This window comes from Stenella coeruleoalba (assembly GCF_951394435.1).
Source record: "Stenella coeruleoalba genome assembly, chromosome: 10".
Taxonomy (NCBI): domain Eukaryota; kingdom Metazoa; phylum Chordata; class Mammalia; order Artiodactyla; family Delphinidae; genus Stenella; species Stenella coeruleoalba.
In genome coordinates this window covers 97261540-97284318 of record NC_137156.1, presented here as the reverse complement: position 1 = coordinate 97284318, position 22779 = coordinate 97261540, and the positions used below count along the sequence as shown (strand labels likewise).

The 22779-nt window shown below is 47.8% G+C and overlaps 1 protein-coding gene across 4 annotated transcripts in view; it reads left to right on the top strand.

The window, feature by feature from the left end:
- The window catches only part of SRGAP3 (SLIT-ROBO Rho GTPase activating protein 3), a 255082-nt gene that overhangs the window by 148522 nt on the left and 83781 nt on the right, over positions 1 to 22779 (top strand). For all 4 annotated transcript variants that reach the window (XR_013830247.1, XM_079934821.1, XM_079934823.1 and 1 more), the window contains exon 4: positions 11392 to 11454. Coding sequence is in view for 3 of the 4 variants with exons in the window: in XM_079934821.1 (XP_079790947.1) it covers positions 11392 to 11454 (63 nt within the window). In the remaining variant the exon portion in view is untranslated. The remainder of the gene's footprint in view (positions 1 to 11391; positions 11455 to 22779) is intronic.

Below are 22779 nucleotides of genomic sequence, written 5' to 3'. Positions count from 1 at the left end.
TGCAACAAATAAATAAGGGGAAAATACAGACCAGGCAAGGAAAAGATATTTGGCATGCATAGAATTAATAAAAGGTTAATAACCTGAATATAAAAATCAGCTCCCACAAATAAATTGGAAAAGGGCAAACAACCCAATAGGAACATGGGTAAAAGATATAAATAAGTCACAGAAAATGAAATTTAAATGGTTAAAAATATAAGAAAAGATGCTCATACTTACAGGTAATCAGGAGAAGGTAAAATAAAAGAAAATGAGACACAGTTTGACGCCCATTAGATTGGTCAAATAATCCCAAGTGCTGGCAAGAGTGTGGAGCAGCAGGGCCACTTGTGTCCTCCTAATAAACATGTAAATTGGTTCAGCCCCTTCGGAGAACACTGGGAGTGTCTTGTGACAGAGAAGGAAGAGGTACATACCCTGTATCCCAGCAGTTCCACTTCTAAGTACAACCTAAAATATTCTAGCATATCTGCACACACACAAAACCTTGTGCCAGGAGGTTTTCTGCAATAGTGTTTGTAGTAAAGAAACAAAAGGAAATCACCTCAATGGCCATCGTGGAGGGACTGGTTAAATAAGCTATGGATAGTCACATGATGGACTGTTATACAATCATTTAGATGGAGGAACTAGATCTACATAAAGCAATTGTGTATAAAAGTTGAAAACACAATGTTGGGTGAAGAAAGCAAGGTACACTATACTATTTTTATAAATTTAAAACTCAAACAGTTCATATTGTTTGTATTCTTAGATACCTGTCTGAAACAGAGCTATACAAAGGTGGACTGGCTAAGAATACACACCAGCTTCACAAGAGTTATTGAGGGATGAGGGAAGAAGGAAGGAGACAACGCTTCAGTGCTCTCTGTAACATTTTGCTTCCTAAGAGTGATTTTGAAGCAAAAATGGCAACATTTTAATGGTTATCTAATTTGGGTGGCATATTCGTGGGTGTTTGTTATTGTTCTCTCTACTCTTCTGTGTGTTTTAAATATTGGAGTGCTGAAATTAAGTGGTGGGGTGGGGAAGGTAGGTTGGAGACAGATCAAGGGGGCCTTGGGTGTCAGAGTGAGAAGCTGGGCTTTATTTTTTAGGCAAAGAAGAACCACTGAAGGTTCTTGAGTAGGGGGTGTTGTGGCCAGAGTCAAATTTAAGGACGACTGATTTCGTGCATTTGATGGCTTTGAAAAGAGAGTTGCTGGACTCAGTTGTTATACATATTGACTAATATACAAGTTAGTAGTGGAAGGTGACAGGGGCCTGGATCAGGGAGGTTGATATGGAAATAGAAAGGAATGAGTGGATAGGTGGATGGGTAGGTTCATGGGTAGATGGGTGGATGAGTGGATGGGTGGATGGGTTAATGGGTGGGAAGGTGGTGGATAGGTGGGTGGATACATAGGTATTCACAAACAATGCAAATAAAGTAGAAGATCAGATCATAAAATGACAAGGAGGTTAGAGAGATATCTCAGGTCAGTTATTCAGCAGGAATAAGTGATCAATAATGTTTTGAATCCAACAGATAAGCCTGACAACATCCATATTCACCTTGAAGAGAATGTAGAGGGGGAGAAAACAGCTCAAAACTGAGGGGCTTCTGGTTTTTGTAGCTGTTGGTTTTTCAGGAAGACGGATTTGTCACGCTTCTTAGGATACAGAGACTCTCACCATCCCCTGAGCCTATTGATGCTTATCTGTGAGAGATTTATGTCCCCCAACTCTTGCCAAAAAAATGAAAAAAATCAGGGACATAGGAAAGATTATTCCTGAGTATGTTCTGCTTTCACGGAGACTCAGCCCAACAGTCTACACTGTGTCCTTCTGCCTTGGCCTGGAAGCCAGGGGGTGGGGTCAGGACGTGGTCACAGAAAACAGGAGATTCTACAAAACGGAACTGGGTACTGTCTGTTGTCTGATACTGACGGTGACCTAAAGGAGAGCCTTTTAAATATCTGCATGCTTCTTATGGTAAGGCAGAGGAATATCCGTTTTATAATTATTTTGGAATGTTTGGGGAAAAAAATTCTAAAGGCACAGGGAGTCATAACTCTCCCAGCAACAGGGTGGAAGCAACAGAGTGGAATCGTTGAGAGAATCACATTTACTAGCTCTGTGATCTTGAGCAAATTACTCACCCTCCCTGAGCCTCTGTGTCCTAATCTTTAAAGTGGGGTTACAGTGGGGTTATATCCCATAGGCTGATATTAGGCTTACGTAAGGTACTGTCAGTAAAGCAGTTGTCATTGGGCCTGGTACACGCTAAGAGATCAAAGAAACGATAGCTATTATTGTTGTTATTTTCTTTAATGATAAGTATTATTGGTAGTAATATCAATAGTACTAAGCATTACTATTAACGATAAGTATTATATGAATAATAATATTTAGTATTATTAGAAGAGATCCAGAAACTCCTAAGTATTAGATCCAGAAACTCCTAAGAAACTCCTAAGTATAAGTATTATATGAATAATAATATTTAGTATTATTAGAAGAGATCCAGAAACTCCTAGCCTGACCGTATCAGGTCACTTGGCCATGCCATTCCAAGGTATCCTCAGACATTAAGCATTTCTGAAAATGAAGGCTTTCAGCACAAACAGGGTCCCCAGAGAGATGCTGGGAGGAATTAGGAGGGGAAGAGGGTGACAGACACGACATTAGGCTTTTTGCCTTAGCCTGCTGCTGGCCTCCTGGGAGGCACTAGTGGGGCCCACTTCTGCCGAGGACGTTTGATGAATGGTCGCAGGGCCTCCTGTTTCCTTGCTGCCCGATATCCCAGCCCTGGTGTTCCAGCTCCTTGTGAAAACAAATAGATGACAACATTTGGAGTTGCAGCCACAGGAGACAGAAGTTAGTTTGGGAAGGGGAGGAAAGAAGGGAGGTGTCCAGGAGCAGGGAAAGGAAGAAGGTGGGGGGAGGGGGAAGAGTAACAAGTGTCTTGGTGGAAGGTGGGCGGAGTGTAGGCTAAGGATGATGTTAGGAGGCAAGGGGTAAGGACGTGCCAGAGCGCTGGCAGCCCAGTTACTGGCAAGTTAGGACATGGCCTGGAGAATGGCAGCCAGTTAGCTGTCCAAGTGGCTGTGTTCAGGGATAAATTGACCTTCCAGGACAGAGTTGGAGAAGCCCCATCCCTCCAAGACACGCCCCTCAAGCCTTTGCTTTGGAAATAAAAATGCAGTCTCTTTGGGAGATGGCCAGTGCTTACATATATCATTTATTTAAATGGGGAACATCTGTGGGTCTCCAGTTTTGTTATTTGATGAGAAAATAAGCTGAAGCAGTGGATTAGCACTAAAAGAGACAGAGTTTTTGTTTTTACTTTGTTTGTATATTTGTTTCCCATTATTTCCTTCGAACCTCAGAACTAGGAAAACCAGGGAATGTTCCCAAAGGGGGAAAACTGGACATGAGAACATCAAGCAAAGAGAAAAGGAAGACAGGTGTTGCTGACTCAACGCCTGATGCGATGAAAGAGGGGACGGTTGGAGTTGAGGAAGGTTCCACCTTACTCTCTGCCTTAAAGTTTTCTAAGGGTTGTTTCGAATGGTCTCCTCTGGAGAAGTGAGAGGGAGTCTTGTCATTGAAACCCAGAATTTTAATGTTTTCTAGATGTGCAGAATGACCAGCTCCACATTTGAGTTAGCCTGAGGGAGACAGAAACATACCCTTTGCAAAGAGAACTTTGCAAATACAGCTCATGAAGTCCTAGGATTTGTAGTGACAGTTCTGAGGGTTTCCCCTTAATAGCGAGATCAGCCCTGCGTTGAAAAGCAAATTCAGCCATCCACAGCAGGACTTTTGGTGAAGACATTGATTTCACTCAGGAACACTGTGTCAAAAAATTTTTGTCATCTGGTGCCATCTTGACGTGAACGTACAGGATTTGGTTTTGTCTTGTGTTTTGCGGAAAAGCGAGAGTCAAAGCTGGCCCCCTTTTACCCTCTCCATTCGCTGGCTCTGCGTATTGGTTAGCTCACGCACAGGTAGCATGGAGTTCCTTTTGTGCGCAAGTCTTCGTGAACAGCACTCTGCGAAGCCAGAGTCCCAGCCTTTAAGGGGCTTATGCCCTCTCTAGTCGGTTGAAAATTGGACCTTTTGCAGAAACTGTTTGAAAGCTGGTGCTTGGTAGAGGGTTTTCAGAAGGCTGTCTCACCCTGTGGTTATTTTGGTGTCTTCATGCTAAAATAAGCAGAGTGCATCAGTATTGTTTCACATGAGCAAAGGTGGAAATTCACAGGATTCTGTAAGCTGGAAAAGTCCAGAGGTAAGTCTTAGCATCACTAGGTCAGGACAGAAATGCTGTTGTCGAGGCCCTGACTCTCCTTGTGGTGGGTAGCTCGAGACCCCTGATGTCCTTGCTTGGTGACCCCAGAGGAGAGATGATCTGAGAGTATGGTTCTTAGAAAGCTGCAGGGAAAATTCTTGTTGGCTCAGCCTGGAATACATTTCCATCTCTGACCCAGTCACTAGACACAGGGCACCAGAGCACTCTGGTCAGGCTGGGTCCCGTGCTGGATGGACCATCTGGTGTGATCAGACAAGCAGGGGTGAGTGCCACCTGTATCTCATCTTTTGTTATCAGAACAAGGAAGAAGGGAGAAGCCAGAGATGGCCATCATGGCCGATTTAGTCCTAGCAGGGCAGGTGGGCCAAGAAGGACCAGGCCAAGGAGAACTCTACTGCCTGCAAGTGAGGGTAAGGCCCAAGGATGCAGATTTTTGCGCAAGTGGTGAGAAAGCACATCGGATGGGCTGGTGGCGTCCAGAGGGTATGCCGTTCTTTGCAGCCTGGACTTGTGGCCTGGACTCATCTCTGTGACAGCATTGCAGTGGCTTCTCTTCACCTGTGTGCCTGTATCTCGTCTTGGCCCTGGGGAAACAGGCCACAGAAGGTCCTTATGAGTGCCGGCTTTGGGGTTAGAGCAACCAAAAGTTGAATCCTGGCTCTGCCACTTCCTAGCTGTACAGTGTGGGCAAGTTGCTTAACCCTTATGAGCCACCAGCCCTCGTCTGCCAGGCGGGCATAATAATAGTACCTGCCTTAAAGGTTTCCATTAGATAATATATGGAGGTGACTTTGGACAGTGTTTACCTATGGAATGTGCTCCAGAAATGCTGGCTGCAGCTGATGGAGCAGGGACCAGGTCTCACTCAGCTTTGTGTCATTAGTGCCTCGTGGAGGCTCGTATGTAGTAGGCCATTCAAATAAATGCTGGTGTAAATCAAATAAAGGCCAGGTGAGGAACTGGCCACAGAGCTACAGGAAGAGGTAGTGCAGACAGGAGGATGGGCTCAGGGGCGTGGGGTTCTATGCAGACAGTGGGGTCTGGGTCCACGGGAGAGTCAGGAGGTTTAGCCTCAGGAACCAGACTCTTCGGTGACTCTCAAAGGTTGGCATGTGAGAAGGGCTCTTGTAGAAAGATCCTCTCACACGTCTGGATTTGGCAGGTCTGGGATGGCTGCCTTGATGAGCACCAGGGGATACAGACGGCTGCCCCCAGTGAGACCCCACTGGTTTCTGGGTCATAAACTCAAAGGGATGGGTGAAGGGAGATGCTGTGGCCAACTGGAGAGCACAACCCCATCCGAAGGGGCCGCTGTGCTCCAAGTCGGGGCTCAGCCTCGCTGGATCTTCTAGTTTTTCAAGAGAAGCTGAAAATCTGGACTTGTAAGGGCAATTTCCTGATTTTTAAATGCTGGAAAGAGTCAGATTTTCTGAAAACACTGAATGGCCAAATAAAACGCATCTGTAGCCCAGAGAAGCTGCCACTTGGAGCCCTAAGTCTAGGGCAGCGGTTCCACCCAGGACGATTTTGTCCCCTAGGGAACATTTGGCAATGTTTGGAGATCATTTTTGTTGTCACAGCTTGCGGTGGGGTAGGGGATGCTCCTGGCATCTAGAGGTGATAGGCCAGGAATGCTGCTAAGCGTCTCGTAATGCCCAGGACCGCCCCCACCCCCATCCGAGTGACCTGGTCCTCAGGGGAGTTTAACTGTCCTTAGCCGTGGGCAAAAAAAGAAGCAGGGCCGGGGCCACCTGCCACCCAATTTTACAGATTTTTGGATTAGAGAGACAGGGCTTTGTCCTTCCAACCCCGAAGTACCAGGGCTGAACCCTCCTTGGCCCAGTGTAATCATATTCTACAGTCTGCACACTTCCTGTCCTTGAAGGAAGCAACCCACCACCCCAACCTCTGTAGGCATGAAAGCCATGCGAGAAATGCAGAGTGCAAATACACTGCCGCTGGGGTCCCCAAGGGCTGGGTGTGGTGTCTGCTGGGGATGATCAGGGTTTTAGCCTCCCCTTCATGATGGAATGTTTGGTTTGGGTTCAGTAGTTTCTGGAACTGTAGTGAGACTCTTTCCCTTCCCAACAAAACCCAACCATAAAAAATAAAATGCCTTTAGTCCTTTGCAGTTCTATTGGCTGAGCACTCACTGTGGCCAGCCCTGCCCAGGCTTGGTGCTGAGGGGGAGAGAGCAGAGACTCAGGCAGGTTCCCTCTGGTGACTTGCAGCGCCTCCATCCAGTCCACCCTCTTCCACCCGTAGCTTCATCTTCCTGAAGAAGCACAGTCTGCCGTCAGACGCTGCTGCTCAAACACCTTCAGAGGCTCCCAGGTGCGCTCTGACTGAAGCCTGCACTCTGCTAGCCTCCGTGATCTGGCCCAACCTGCCTTCCAAGCGTATCTTCTGCTCTTCTGTTGCTGTGCTTCTCTCTTAGCAAACCACATTTTCCCCTATTCCCGGCCTCCGTGCCTTTGCTCAGGCTGTGCCTCCTGTCTAGAATGCCGTCTCTGGCCATCCGTGCAAGGTCAGGTGGCTCCGGTGGTGGTCCCTCCAGCCTCTTCATCCCTGCTTCCCACATCGCCTCCTCTTTCACTCTTTTGCAGCCTTTTCTGCCTCATGCCTTAGAATTATTTGGTTCTTGACCCTTGATCCCACCAAACTGGGAAGAGTTAATAAAAAATTCAACTTTGAATTCCCTTTTCTGGGCAACTTCCTAGCCTTGCCCCTGGCATCCAGTGGGTATTGATTCAGCCTGTACCACTGTTTCCCAAGCTCTTTGCCTGTGCCTGGTATGATACCAGTGCTGTCATGTGCGTCATCTTTTTTCATCCTTACAGGGACTTCATGACACTTGTGACATCGTCCCACTTTTACAGATAAGGAAACTAAGTCTTAGAGGAACTGTCACTGGATTCATTCATAGGTTCACTCAACAAACATACTTAATGAACACCCACTATGCGACAGGCTCTATGGCTTGCCGGGAAGAGTGGGGAGGTGAGACATTGCAGATTGGGTACCTGGGAAGCTGACTCTGAGGCCTGAATTTAACATCTTAGCAGAATGATTAGGGAGTGTATTTGGGATCCACCCCCTAGGGAGGGCGGGGGAGGAAGCTGAGTGAAGCTAAGCTATAGTGCAGGCAGGCTTACTTAAGGTCTTAGCCAGCCCTACGGGGAGTTCTAAAGAGAGCACAACCCTTTAGAGCTGTCCAGGTTGAGACAGGAGAGACCAGCCTCTATGCCCCACATAGATCCATCTTTGGATGAGGTGTCGGTCTTTGGAGGGCTTGTCACCACATCCTCTGATGCCATCCCTGAAGCTTTCTCTTGGCTGGGGGCTGTCTGCTGCCAGCCGTCCCAGCAGCTGGGGGATATGAGCATCTACCACCAGACAGAAAGTCTCTTTGCCCTCATGGGGTTTACCTTCAAGTGGGGGAAACAAATGACAAATGAATAAACAAGTAAACAAGCAAGATCACTGCACTTCCCTTTATAAATGCAAAGAAGGACAGTAACGGGCACTCATTTTACAGGCGCGGAAGCGAAGATGCTGAGAGGTAAAATGGTTTAAAGTCCTGTCTCCAATCCCGGTCTCTGTGGCTCTGAAATTCAGCCCTCTCCACCCCATAACCAGACCTCTGCCAGTTGTATGGAGCCTTGAAAGTCAAGCTAAAGAGCTGGGTCTTGATCCCATAGGCACTGAGGCAGCCTTAGAGGGACACAGTAAAATGCATTTCTAGGAAATGACATTGGAATGGGCATGCAGAATCGGGAACCAGAGTCAGGACTTCGTTGAGGGGCGGCTTCACGAATCTGGGTCCTGCAATGATGACATTGCTTGCTCTGGGACTGGTGATGAGAAATGCATCCATTAGGTTGCTTTGGGCTGCCAATGGCAGGAAACCCAGCTTTAAGTAGCTTAACTAGTAAATCCACAGAAGTAGAAGTTCACCGGGAGGCAGGCTGTGGGTTCAGTTCAACCAGTTTCTCTGGAGGTCATTAGCAGCTAGGTTTCTTGTTCTGCCACCCAAGGCGGCTTCCTCTCCTGGTCCTAAGAGGCCTGGTGGGAGCCACTGGGGCTCCATGCTTTTTTGCTAGCACTCAGTAGGAAAGCTGAAATTCCCCTCAACCTTCTAAGTCCTCTTCCATGCAGTTGTCAAATACTCACCCCCAGACTAACAACACATACAGAATCTACCATCTTGAGTCGGGATGGGGGTCAGCGATGTCCTGGAAAGAATTTGGCTGGAGGGATGAAAGCAGGGCCAAATTCACGTCTCTGTTAGGAAGCAGGAAGGGCAAGAATGGATAGTGGGGAGGGAACGGGTATAGCCTGCTGCAGAAAACAAAGGACTGGGTGGTTCGAAGGCAGGATGCACTGACAGGTTGGATTGAGGACGGGGGATTTTTTAAAAAGTGTCAAAAATAGCTCCAAATTTCCAGTTGCCATGTCTGGGAAGATATTATCCCATTGACTGAACTTGAGGAGATGGAGGAAAAGTCACAACTTTGTTTTGGATAATTTGAATTTGATGTGATGAGGCGCCATCCAAACTGTACTGTTTTGCAACAGCTGAAGATACGGGTCTTTGAGGTCATGCAGGATGGAGCCCGAGAAGTGGGAGCTGAAGTCAGCAGTGCGTGGGGAGCCGGCTGGGGCTGAGCTGAGAAGGCTGGACTCTTCCGAGCAGAGCTGCTTCTAGAAATTTTTCTGACAGGGGTCCCTGCCCACGTGCATGGTGACAGAGTACAGTGATGTTCACTGTCTCATTGTTTGGAATATTAAGAGACTGGAGACAACCTGCTAGTTAATTAGTTACGATACATCTGGTGTATGGAACCCCGAGCAGCTATTAGAAAAAGAGGATGCAAGAGCTACGTGTCCTGTCAAGGAACAATCTCTCAGTTATATTGTTAGGTGGAAAAAAGCAAGAAACAAAGGCTTGTATAGAATACTTTCATTTGTGTTAAAAAAAAACCAGACACTATCCAACTGTATGCATGTATATTCATCGACTGTTTCTGGAAGGTATCAGAAGAAACTTAATAGCACTTGCCTCTGGGTGGGGTTCTGGGAGCCCAGGACACTTACTTTTCACTTTTTACCTTGCTGACTGTTAGAGTTCCTTTAACCGTGTGCATTTATTACCTATCAAAAAAGTTGGATCATAAAAACAAATACGTGAGAAACTGAATCTTGGGTGTCAGAGATGTTGGCCAGACCGAGGACCAAGAGGAGGCCATTGGAGGGTGTCAGAGAGTCTGAGGCAAATGTCAGGGGGAGGGGCCACAGGTGAGGCTGAGGTACCGGCTGAGACTCAGGGAGAATGGAAGGAGATGGGGACAGCTCCTTGGGCTCATTGAGCACCTCTGTAGATGCCCAGGATGCTACCGAAGATTCTCCCGGAGCTCTGCACAGAAAGTTCTGCCGAGACTCTACTGTGCTTTTGGATTGGGTCTCCTTGCTTTAGTCGCCAGAGCTGGAGGGAGGTCTAAACAGATCTCTGCAATTGCCCTGGAGTCCTTGCTATCTCTTAGGAGATCTAAGAGATCTCCTGTAGGGACTGCCTTCACATGGGTGATTCTTGGCCATCCAGGGCCAGAAGCTGAGAGGAAGGCAGTGGGCCAGGTGAAGAGCCTGGGAAGGCATCATGTCTGATACTGAGCCTTCCTCAGCGACCTCAGAGTCCGGGGGCTCTGACCTGTGAAGGAGCCAGAGGAAGGCCAGTCAGCCGCTGGCCATGCTTGAGGCTGAGGGAGCTGAGAGAGAGGACAGGATGACTCAGCTGTCAGGGGCCAAGAGCAGGGCTTCCATTGTCAATACAGAAGTTTCATATGATGGCCTGGGCAAACAGGGAGAGCATTTCCCCTCCCCCTAATAATAATAATAACACAGTCATCCCTCAATATGGGGGGGGATTGGCTCCAGGACCCGCCCCCCCCACGTGATACCAAAATCCAACAATGCTCAAAGTCCCTTGTATAAAATGGCATAGTATTTGCATATAATTATGCACATTCTCCCATATACTTTAAATCATCTCTAGACTACTTATAATACCTAATACAGTGTAAACACTATGTTAATAGTTACAAATACACTGTAAATGCTATATGTAAATAGTTGGCAGTAGAGTACAAGACAAATTCAAGTTTTGCTTTTTGGAACTCTCTGGAATTTTTTTTCAAATATTTTCTATCTGCAGTTGGTTGAATCCTTGGATGCAGAACACATGGATATGGAGGGATGACTGTAATAATAATAATATGCAAAATAACAGAATCCTGGAATCTTCAGGCTGGAGGGAACCTGGAGATAATTTGTCCGTTGTTTTCTGACTCATGTCCCTCAATATACTAAATATGTATGTCACTTCATTGTTTGGATTGAGGTCAGCTAAACTTGCACCCTACAGCCCCAAAATCCATGCACGTGAGGGCATGAAAGCCTCTGAAAAGTTCTGCAGTAAGAAGACCGCCTCATTTTGTTCAAGGAGCTTTCTAAAGTTTTTTATTTTATAGATGTGAGAACTTAGGTTCCAAGGCCATGTGACTACTCGGCAGCGCAGCCAGGCAAGAACGCCGACCCCCTGCCTCAAGCGCCAGTGGGCTGTCTGTTTACCTGAGCTGCTCACTGAATTGAGAGGCTAGATCATTATTTCTCATACTGGGTTCTTTGGAACCCCAGTCTCATGAGATGTTAGTGAGTATTGAGCTAGGGACACACACTCTAGTCACATCAGCTGAAGACACCCAGAATTACAGAAAGCTGAACAGGTTGATTGGCTGTGGGGCTTCTCAGAATCTTTAATATGGTGTCTCTGTGAAACATCAAGGTAAGGAGGGAATGTGTAGGGTTCCCCAACTTATATGGCCCAGGAATTCCTGTTTTAAGGAGCCACTCTCTGTGGATTTGTTCTGTGGATGTGAGTTGAGGTATTCAGGTCTGGGTCGATGAAGTTTATGTCGTTTTCTGTACCCCTTTCCACCCCACCCCAAGCATTACTGCCCTTTCTGTGTTGAAGAGGAAATTGGTCAGTGCAGCCAGCTCCCTTCTGCCCTTCTGACGCTTGTTCTTCCATATTCCAGAGCAAGGAGATCGGCCTGCAGATGCATGAGGAGCTCCTGAAGGTCACCAATGAGCTCTACACGGTGAGTCTCGCTCAGGCTCCGCTGCTGTTTGGGATTGGGCCCCCTTTCTTCTGCATCTAGCACAGGGGGGTGGCTGACCAGAGATCTGGGGTGACCCTGGGCCTTTTTGCTGTGTCTTTTGCCTGAGTGACAGTGGGTCATCACGATGGGATGTAATGACTCACAGCCCCAGCTTCTGATTCAGTACATTTGGGGAGGGGCCCCGGGTATGTTTAATTTGTAAAAGTTCACAGAGATCCAGATTACCTGCCAGCTGTGGGAATGTATTACCTCCCAAACCTGAAGACGCAAAGCTGGAGTGGAGAGAGCGCGGGTCAGGTAGGACAGGCTGAAGCTGAGGCCCGCTCCTTACTGACTGTGGGACCTGAGGCGGGCAGGTAGCTCATCTGGGTCTCAGTACTCTCATCTGCAAAATGGAGCACTCTTCTGAGGGTCACGTGAGGGGCAGAGGGTAGGGGTTGGGGGGTGGATGAGCATGCCTCACCATCTCAGGGGAATAGTTTCAGAACATCACAATTTGGCCCAGAACTGACCTTGTTCCCTGCTTAGAGGCAAGATCTAACTGGGTTTGGGATGGGTGTTAGAATCTGAGAAAGTGAGTGGATGGGGAACACAAGCACAGTGGTTATCGTGAGGGAAGTTACAGCCTGTGCTTTGAGGAGCCATGGGCTTCCGTGGGGAGGAGTGAGGAGAGGCCCAGTGACAGCCTGGGGGAGCAGGGTGGGGAGGCCCAGCAGACAGAACTACAGGCCCACCATTCCTAAGGCAATCAGGCCAGAGAAAAACTGTTATGTTTTAAGTATGTGGAGATTCCTCATAAAGCTTCTCATTAAAAGGGGAGGATTCTGCTGCTAAAATTATATTTGAAAAGTTCTGGTATGAGGGGAAGAAGAGCAGGTTGTAAGAGGCCCCTCTCTTTGGTATTGTTATCTTTCTAAGTCCATGTTCTGTGCAACCAGCAGGTGGTAGACCTCTCAGGGGCCAAGAACCTTTGCCCAAGAGCCTGTACTTCAGGTTGGAAGTCCTGCCTCAGACTCCAACCAGCTATGGGACTTTGGGCCAGGCATTCGATCTTCTGGGCCTCAGTCTCCCAATCAGTAAAATGGGGGTGAGAGTTCCTAGAGATTAGTCTATAAAAGTTGAAACACACATTTCTGTGATTCCAAGTTAAGGAGAAAAACTCGCACCCTGACAGTTTTTTAATGGATCGTTGCTTGGGGTAAAGGAAGCACTGCTGCTGGAGAAAACATATGACTTTGAGTCAGATTGGACTGTGGGGAAATCACCTTGTGGTTTACAGCACAGACTCTGGAGCTGGAGACCTGGATTCAAATACAGTTTATAAATAGAAATAATAATACCTGCTTTTTACACCCCCTTGTGAGAATTAAAGGGGATCAGATATGTAAGCATGACCAGGACAAAGAGAACCAAGAGGCGCAGCGTATCAGAGGTTCCCACGGTCCCTTCACCACTGCTATCTCCACCTCCCTGGCGAGTGTGAAGTGGACTGTGTGTTCCCACTTTAGCACCCGGTGGAGAAGCCGGGTGGTAAAGGGGCAAGGCCGGGAACCAGATGAAATGTTTCTCCTCAGAATTCTGCAGAGGGTTTGTTCCCCTGTTGAGGACCTTTTCATGTTTCTCAGGCACTTCACCTCCACAGTGTTCCAGCAACTGGGTCCACATCCAGGACCCCAGCCACTCCCACCCAGATCTCTAAGCTTTCCTCTGGGCTCCAGCTGGGCTCCCCTCCTGGGTGCTCTCTGTTCACCCCAGATTTCTCCCCTCTTGGCTCCTTTACCCCTGTAGATCCCCCGGCCTACAGCCACCCTCTTTCTTCCTCTGCTTGTCTGAGTCATACTCAGTTTTCAAACCCAGACCAAACTCCACTACCTTGAGCAAGCCGTCACCGCTGGGCCTCAAATTCCTTTGGCAGTTTAAAAAAACCCCTTATGTTATCTTGAATGTCTCCACCCTGTCTCTTCCGTTGGCACGTACACTCCCTGGAGTCAGATCTTGGTGAGAAGCACTGCGCTTAGGGCCCAAGGCCTCAGTTTGAACCCAGCTGTTTTGTCTTGGGCGAGTCACTTCAGCTCTCAGTGAAATGTGGGCTGGAAATAGAAGCTTTCTCCAGTTTGTAGGCTGGATAGGGCAGGAGGGTCAGGGAGCAGGAGGATGACACTGGTGCCCACACACGGGTGTCCCTGCTGGCCATGGGGCAGGGTGGCTGGACAGAAGTGACACTGGCCTTAGACACACAGGCCAGGCAGGCAGGCTGGTCCCTGCTTGCCATCTCCCAGCAGCCTGGCAATGGCCTTGGAGCTGGTGGGGAAGGAAGGGCCAGCCCCTCCCCACTGTCTCCTTTTGCCATGTGCTGCAGAAAAGTGAGAACACGGTGGGGCCAACAGCACCCCCTGCCCCCCACCAGGTCATTCGCTGCCTGCACTGAGTTTTCAGTAGTTGCCCAGAAATTCATTTAAATTCAGATATTTGGGGCTGCCTTCTGTGGACTTAGCACCACAGGAGACATAGCAGCCGGCCGTGAACATTTCAAGAGTTGGTATTTGAAGTGTCTTGTACATCCTTGGTGTTCCCAGGGTACTTGTTGAAGGAGGGAGGGAAGGATCTATGAATAAGTGAAAGAAACTGGTTTTGCCTGCAAGGAGTTTAGAATCTGTGCAGGGAAATGAGAGTAAACTTGTGAACTGGTGATATCACCGCCTAAGACAGAGCCTAGCGTGTGCTGGATACCTGGACTCGGAGGGAGGGCACCTAGACTGTGAGCCTGGGGAAGCTGAGCCAGATTCTCTACAGCTGTCCCAGTAGGGCAGTGCTGGCACACAGTAGGCAATCAATACATATTCACTGAGCGAAGAAATGAGGGGTAGAGTTTGTGCATGTGTGAGAGATTGACTGAGGGTTCAGAAAAGGGCTGGGGCTACTGTGATCAAAGGTGAGTTCTGGGCCTGGTGCCTTTGGATGGGTAGGAATTAACAAAGCACAGGGGGACAGAGGAAGAGAAAGGGAATTCTGAGCAGGAGAGACAACACAGGATCATGGCAGAGCAAACCGATTACAGAGGGAGGTGGGTTTGAATTCCTGCTGCACCACCTCCCAGCTTGGCCAAGTCAAATATCGTCTTTGGACCTCAAAACAAGTATAATAATAACAACCATGGCCAGAATGTATCTCACACTGTATTAGATACTTTATACACATTATTTAATTGACACACATTTTACAGATAAAGAAACTGAGGCACAAAGAAGTAAAGCCTGGCTTAAGGCCTTTGTATCAGTTATCAACTGCTGCATAACAACTTCTGTCAAAACTCAGTGGCTGAAAACGACAAGCATTTTATTCACTCGAGATTCTGTGTGTTGGTGATTTGGGCTGGGTTCAACTGGGGCCACTGATGTGGCTACAGTTTCCTGGCCATTGAAAAAAAGAGCCCCAAATGGGAAAACCCCAGTGCGGTTTCAAGCCTTTGTTTGTGTCACATTTGCTAATATCTCATTCCCCAAATCAAGTCACACAGCCAAGCCCAGAGCTGTGGGATGGAGAAGTAAACTGCTTGCGAAGTGACGATGCAAAGGGGCATCCCTGAGGCCATCGGGCAACTACCGTGGCCGTCTTTGCAAACAGTCCACCACAGCACCCAGTTGCTGAGGACGCTCTGGACCCCAATGCCACGCTTCGTTACTAGAGATTTGCTTTGAGCACTTTCTGGTTACCGTGCCTTGTTATGCAAGCCTTTAGATGCTCCCTCCTCCCCCAGCCCCGGAGTCATGACCACAGGGACTAAAGAGGAAATGATGTAGAGAAAGGACTGTCCAGTAAGCCCCACGTTTTTTCTCTCAATGTTTTTTAGAGGAGGTGGTACTGGGCATAATGATGATAGAGATGAATGCTTACTGCCACCTGTCTCCTACTTTAGGGAAAAGGCTTGTCTCCACCTGGGACCAGGAAGGACACAGAGAAGACGGCAGGGCTGGGCATTTTGTAGGTTCATTTGTTCGTTGGTTCATTCGTTCATTCACTCAACAAGGTTTCCCTCTGCCCAGTCCTCATCACCTTGAGGTGCCTTCCTTTCTAAAACATGCCAGTGCTTACACACACACGCACACACACACACACACACACACACCCCACACACACCCCACACACCCCCCCACACACCCCCACACACACCCCACACACGTCACACCTCACGTATTTTTCCCTAGACTCCCATCAGCCTGACACAATATATAGCTCTTGATCATCGTGTATTGACCTGAGAGGAAAGAAGGGCAGAGGGTGAGAATGTGGGCCAGTGTGCCAGTCTTTGCTCCAGAAGAAGCAAAACCAAAACAAAACAATAACAAAGCACTCTGTTTTCATTGTTCAGCTAAAACTACGTTCAGATTTTCAATATAGTTCTAGATCATGAAATGCACCTGTTGTGCTTTGCACTGACAAACATTGTAGCATCTGCCGCCGGGCCCCTCCTGCTGGGCTCAGTAGCCCTGCTCCAGGCTCTCCCAGGCAGGGCTGCTGGGCCTGTCTTCCAAGCCCAGCACTGCTAGTGGGGCCCCTGAGACTTGGTTCAGGGTGACGTGGAGGGGGCCTGAGGAGCATCCACACCAACTGCTGCTGGTGACAGGTAGACGCCAATTGGAGTAATGAATGGGCTCTACCTTTTACCTACTCCAGCTTTGACTTGATTGTGCGCTGGGCTCAGGGGTATGAAATCAACTCTGGGCCCCCAGGCAAATTTTTGCTAAGGTGTCTCCCTCTTGATGACCACTCTCAGGGATGCAGTGGTGGAGAGAGCCTGAGATGGGACCCAGCAGCATGGGTTCTGGCCCGAGCTCCCTCCCAGGCTCACTGTGTGTCTTCCTGGACTGACATCTGTCATCACTGAGGTATAAACACTGAGGTTTCATCATGTCACTGGGCCCTATGCCATTTACTTAATAATTTTCTTTAAATTGACTCCTTTGTAAAAAAAAACCCTCTCCCGGTCATAATTAATTCATGGGTAAGCAGCCTTGTGTACTGGAAATAGCACAGGTTTCAGAGCCAGATGGACCTGGGTTCAAGGCGCTGTCACTTGTTAAACACGCTGAGCCTCAGCTCCCTAGAATATGGGAGTGTCACCACCTCATCTCTCTGGATTCTAAGAGTGAGTGGCATAGAGTATAGCACAGTGCCTGGTGAACGCCAGTGTTAAATCATTGTGTGTTTTATGAAAGGGTGAAGCATAAATATTTTTCATTTATGCTTCTAAATCTTTCCTCTCTCCTCTCCCCTACAATGCCACTAGGCCAGCCCGAGCTCTGAGAATATTTTGCCTAAAAAAGTTCAGCCACCTCCTGATCGCTCTCCTATCCTCCAGGCTTGCCGTCTATTACACATGTTACATACTCGAGCCAGTATTTTTCCTTTTTAAAAAATTGTTGAATATTTAAAGTTAGAAATAGATAATGCATGCATTTTGTAAAAAACCCGATAAACAGTACAAAAAGATACATAGTGAGAAGTATGTCTCCTGCTGCCCACCTCTCCCCCTCCTCCCATACAAGCCTGGTTACTAGTTTCTAGTTCAGCTGGTGGCTCCTTGCGGAGATATTTAATTCATCACTAAGCATACATGGACACACATATCCCGCACAAGTGGCAACAACTGGGCCTACTGTTCTGCATCTTGCTTTTGCGGTTATGTTTTGGAGATTGTTTCATATCACTAATAATTAGAGCCTCCACTTTTATATGGTGATTATCACGTGCTGGGCACTGGTCTAAATGCCCAGTGTCTTAATTCGTTTCATCCTCTGTTCACTTTTGAGGTAGGTGGTAGTATTACCACCCCATTTTAGAGATGAGGGGTGCGAGGCACAGAGAGACTGGGTAGCCAGCCCAAGGTCACCCAGCGGGGGAGTGGCGGAGCCTGCTCCAAGTCTACTCCCAAAAACTACTTACATAAATACATTCAACTAGTTATATAAACATACACATATAAATTACTTATATATATATATATTTTGGAAGGAAATGATACTTCACATTAGCAAATGAAAAACAACTTGGTATAAATAGAAAGGTTCCATAAGCTAAATGAAGAAAAAACAGGGTTAATTCTTGCCAGTGCCTTCAAAGCAAGCATTAGACATGAGAGCACCAAACTGAGTTTTTCCTCCCGATACACTCAGAAGGATTCCAAGAGAACTGAAAAGGCGTAACACCTGAAATCACCTCAGTAACACAAGCGGTTCCCGTCACACACTTTGGGAAACACTGACGCAGTGCCAGTTAGCTGGGCTCTGGTCCTCGATTTCCCCATCTGCGGCATGAAGGCACGAATCTAGAGGAACTCTGAGGCTCCTCTCAGGCTTGTATCTTCCTGCCACGCCGCCCAGGGAGGGAGACGAGGGCGCGTCTCTGACTCAGGGCAAGGCAGGCCCTGCTGGACTGTCACAGCTGCTGGCCAGGGCGTATGCCCAGTGTCATCTAGGAATGGTGGTGGTCCTAAGAAGAATGGGGGGAACAAGCTTTCCTTCTAGACAACCTCCTTCCCCGCCTCAGCTCTCCTGCGTGGACATTCCTTCACTCAGCAGACGTTTACTGATCATCATTGTGTCGAGAGCATGGGATGTGGCTACGCCATGTGACAAGTGTCAGTGGGGATATGGACACGGTGTGAATGGAGAAGAGATGGCATTGGATTTGGAGCTGAATGACAGTGGAGTTTCCCAGGTGGAGAGCAAGGCAGAGAAGCAGGAAGCCGGGTACGGGGAGCAGCCCCTGTTCAGCCGGTCAGTGTTTGTGAGTCAGGCACTAAGTGTGGCCATTCGAGACCAGGATTGATCCTGGGTAGTGGGGAAGCTAGCGGGGAAGGAAGTCTGCCTTTTGGGACTCATTCAGTAGCAAGAGACGGAAAGCCAGGAAAACCTGACATATCTAAAAATGGCAATTTATTGAATCTCGGAGGCTGACACACTTGTTTCATTGTCTGTCTCCCCAGTAGAGTGAATAATCTGAGGGCAGAGGCCCTATCTGCCTTCCACGCAGTACTGTTGGCAGCACCTGGTATATCATACCTGCATGTAATAAGCTGTTCAATAAATATTTAATGATTGAAGGTGTAGCCACTCCGCCCACCAATACACTCACCAGATCAGAGGCAGCAGAACTGCGTCTCCTCCATTTTATCCTATTCCCTCCCTCACTTTTCCTTCTTCCTTCTTCCTTCTGTCTTCCTTCCCCCTCCTTTCCTTTCCCTCCCTCCCTTCCCTCCATCCTCCCCTCCCTTATTTGGTGTTGTTTTCCTCTGCAGGAGGCTTCTCCCCTGTGGTGACAAAGTTGGCCCAAGTCCATCCCTCTTCCCCACCCTCCCAAGCTCACTTTCTATCAGCTCAGCGCCCCCTAGTGGAAAGTGAACACTCCCTTCCTGGTGTTTCCAGCGGAAGCCCAGGGCTGTCTCTAATTGGCCTGCGTGGGGTCCCATCGCTGTGGCCAGATTAACATCATGCATACTGATAGGTCAGGCCTGGGTCTGCTGCCCTGTACCCAGGGATTGGGGGGTAGTGTCAGTTTCCCATGAACCACATGGAATGAGAATGGTGGAGCGGAATTTGGGGGATTTCCTCAAAGAAAATCAGGAAGATGTTCCAGAAGGAGGGGGACTGGATGATCCTACGCAGAGAGCAACAACAGATGTCTGCTGAGGGGGAGGAGCTCAGGAAGGAGGAGAAAGTGGCTCCATTGGCTGGTTTGCAAACAAACACCTGATGTTCTACCTGTAAGCTGTTCCTCAAACCTGTTTGGCTCCTGCTTCTAATGGACTTAATGCTGACACTGCTTCCTTTGTCTGGAATAATCCATCCCCACCCCAGTCCCTGTTCACCTAGCTAATAGCTACTCTTCCTTCAAGGTTCAGTTTAGATATCACTTCCTCAGGAAGCCTTCCTTTAGCACCCTGTACCCCCCTCATCCGTGCACTTATCACACCCTGTGATAATCACTTGCATAACTGTCTGTGTCCCTACTAAGGTGTGTATTCTGTGAGGGCAGAGACCATATCTGTCTTCTACATTGTAGTGTTTCCTATAATGGCACCGAGTGCAGTAACTAGCACATAATGAACTGTTCAATAAATATTAAATGATTGAAGGTGTAGCTGTTGCCCTACCCCCAAATATATTCAGCAGAGCAAAGGCAATAGAATCTACCTCCCCTGTTTTATCCTCCCTCCATCCCATCCATCCACCCACCCACCCACTTATCTATCCATCCATCCACCCACCCATTTATCCAGCCAGCCAGTCAGCTGTCGTCCACTCATTCATGCAAATATATATTGCTACTTGCTGGGTGCCAGTCTCTGCCCTAATACAGGGATTATGATCATGGACAACGTCCTGGCCCTCATGGACTTTGCACTGTAGTTGGGTGAGACAGTTTATAAACGTGCAAATGGAATAAGACAGTGATTATAATTTCTACAGAGAACGTAGGCCACACAGAGTGTGGGCGCTCAGACTGAAGTTTGGGTACTTCAGGGGTGTCTTTGTCATGTCCTGGCCCAGGGTCTCACCTCATACACAACTGTTGTGTGGCCTAGGGATGGCCCTTCCTGTGGGGTGGAGGAAGTGTACATGGACTGCATTGTTGAGAACCTATTTTCTAAAAACTGATCCTTTTCCTGCCCCAGCATGTCCCTGTATTAATGCTGTTAACTTCCAGATTGCCTTTGCCTTCTTTTGCATTTAAATGCAGATCTGAAGAGCTGTACAGATAGTACTTTCCTGTTTTCATGATCTGAGGGTTTGGGAAGATGCAAAAGGCAAAGTGTACACAGCAAAGGCAGCATGATCACCAGAAAAGGCAATGTCCACAGCTTGGAAGGCCCGGCCATCTGGCTTGCTGTGTGACTTAGGCCACATGCTTGCTATTTCTGGGCCTTAGTTTCTTTCAATGACAGGTTAATACACCAAAGTTTCTGGAGGGCCTCTGATAACCTATGAAACTGATTTGGGCCAAGAATAGTGGTCTCACTTACATGTTCCTATATAGTGCTTCTTAGCCTGTGCTGGACTTCTTCTGAAAGGCTCTCCCTGATAGGGTCTTGAGGGTTGGAAAGAGAACGCCCATCTGGCAGTAAGCTGGGTGGGTGCCTCTGAGGGCCCCTCTGGAGAGCCCGGGTTGAAGACCAGGTCCCAGTGACTTGGCCTCAGCTCAGCTCCTGCATCCACTTCTGCTCCCTTCCCCGCCCCAGCACTGCTGTCAGCTCGCCACTCTACAGTCACAGCTTACTGAGTTCTTTCCTAGCCGCCCCCCTCTGGCCTTTGCCAGGCAGCACAGAGAGGTCAAGCCTCTGCCACGGTCATCCAGCAAGTGGTGGGAAGGTCAAGTTTCAAAACTGGGTCTCCTGAGTCCCTGTGGGGCAGAGGACCCTTTCATCCCTATTTCGTGGTTTCCTCTTTGGTAAAGCAGGGATGATATAGTCTACGTCACAGGGTTTTTGTGAGAAATAAGTGAGTTAATATATGTGAAGTGCTTAGAACTAGGCCTGGTGTGTAGTAAGTGGTCGGTAAGTGTTAGCTGCTATTGTTGTTATTATTGTTATCATGCTGCCTCCCAGGATTGGGGTAAAGATTAATTGAAATGCTCCTTCGTGATAATGAATAGAGAGGTTTGCAAACTCTGTGAAGTAATAGATAATTTTAAAATATTATTCAGCATCTCCTGGACTGGCAATACCGAGCAGGCTGTTCTAGACTATTGAACTAAGGGCCTTTCATCCTGAAGCCCATGTTTCAGGTAATTAAATAAAGGAAACATCTTAGAGGATTCTGGGCATAAATAGTTAGACTCACTTCAGAGAGGTCCCTAGGTTAAGCTCTTTTGTGGCAGCTGTCTGACGTAAGTGACACCAGTGATCAAGTTCAGCATTATTCTTGGGATCAGGAATTACCAACTGGATCACATAGAGGGGGAGGAGCAAAGAAAGCAGTGGTGCCTGTGAATGTGGAGGTGTAGAGGGAAGGTTCAAGAATGGGAGAGAGGCCCGGAGACAGCCTTCAGCCGGCTTCCCGACTCTGAGCTGCGTTATGTTCCAGGAGCCATGGCTTAAAGATGGTTGAAAGTAGGCAACTGCCTTGGTTATCTGTAAACCTGCAGTCATCCCCTTTGGCCACTAGATGTCAAGAACACATTGATCCAACACACTTTCTGGTCCATTGAGTTGTTTAGAAAGAAACTTAGAGGTATTGGCGTAAGGAGTGGATGAAATCAGCAAGAAGGGCATCTCTAGAGGCTTTAGGGCAACTGCAGATGAGCAGAGATGGGTGGGATGCAGAGAAGAAGTCTTTCCACCAAGACCCAAGAAGAAAAGTTGATTTCAGTTTTTCATTTATTGTTTTGAAACGTGGGGAGGTTTTCAGGATGAAAGGAGGGAGAAACATGGTGTAGAATAATTTTTTTCCACATTAGCTAATGTTTTTTAGAGTTTGTGAGCATTTTCCTGAAGTCAAGTGAGTAAGTTCAAGATTTTCAAACCCTCAGCCCAAATCAGGGATGTCGATGCTGGTGGTGATGGTAGCAGCTAATGCTTACATGGCTTTTACTGTGTGGTTGGTATTGCCTTTAGCACCTTATAAAAAATTAACTTATTTAGTCCTCACGACAAACCTATGAGGTAGGTGCCATTATCATCCCCATTTTATACATGAGGGAGCAGATGTCAGAGAGGTTATGTGACTTGCCCAAGGTCACACAGCCGGTTAGTGGCAGCATCAGGATTCAGCCCAGACGTTTGGGCCAGAGGCCATATTCTTACCTGACATGCTCTACAATAGATGTTGCCCCCACTGACTCCTGACATATGACAAAGGGGACTTGCTTAACAACAGATCAATGCTGTGATTTCACAGTAAGAATCACAGAGGAAGTCCTCATTTAAAAGTCTCACTTCACAGGACTTCAAATGACAGTGAATAAGGTTATAACATTGGCCAGTAATTCATTCTGAGTTCCTTGACTTAAAGGGCCTGGCTTGTCAGAAGCACATCCCATCCCGAGGCGGAAGCTTGTGCTCCATTAGCTGCTGTAATTACCCAAACAACAGGAGAAGAGGACCAACAAGGCTCAGGAGCTATGAATTCCAGAAATTTCTTGTGTTTCTTAGCATAGAAAGATGGTCATAAACTTGATATTGCAAAGGGAAGTGTACTATTTGGGGACTGGGAGATAGAATACTGTTGGTATGGGCCTGGCCCAGCTTGCTCTAAGGCTGCCCCAAATACTCACATCTGAGGAACAAATGGTAATGAATTAAGGAAC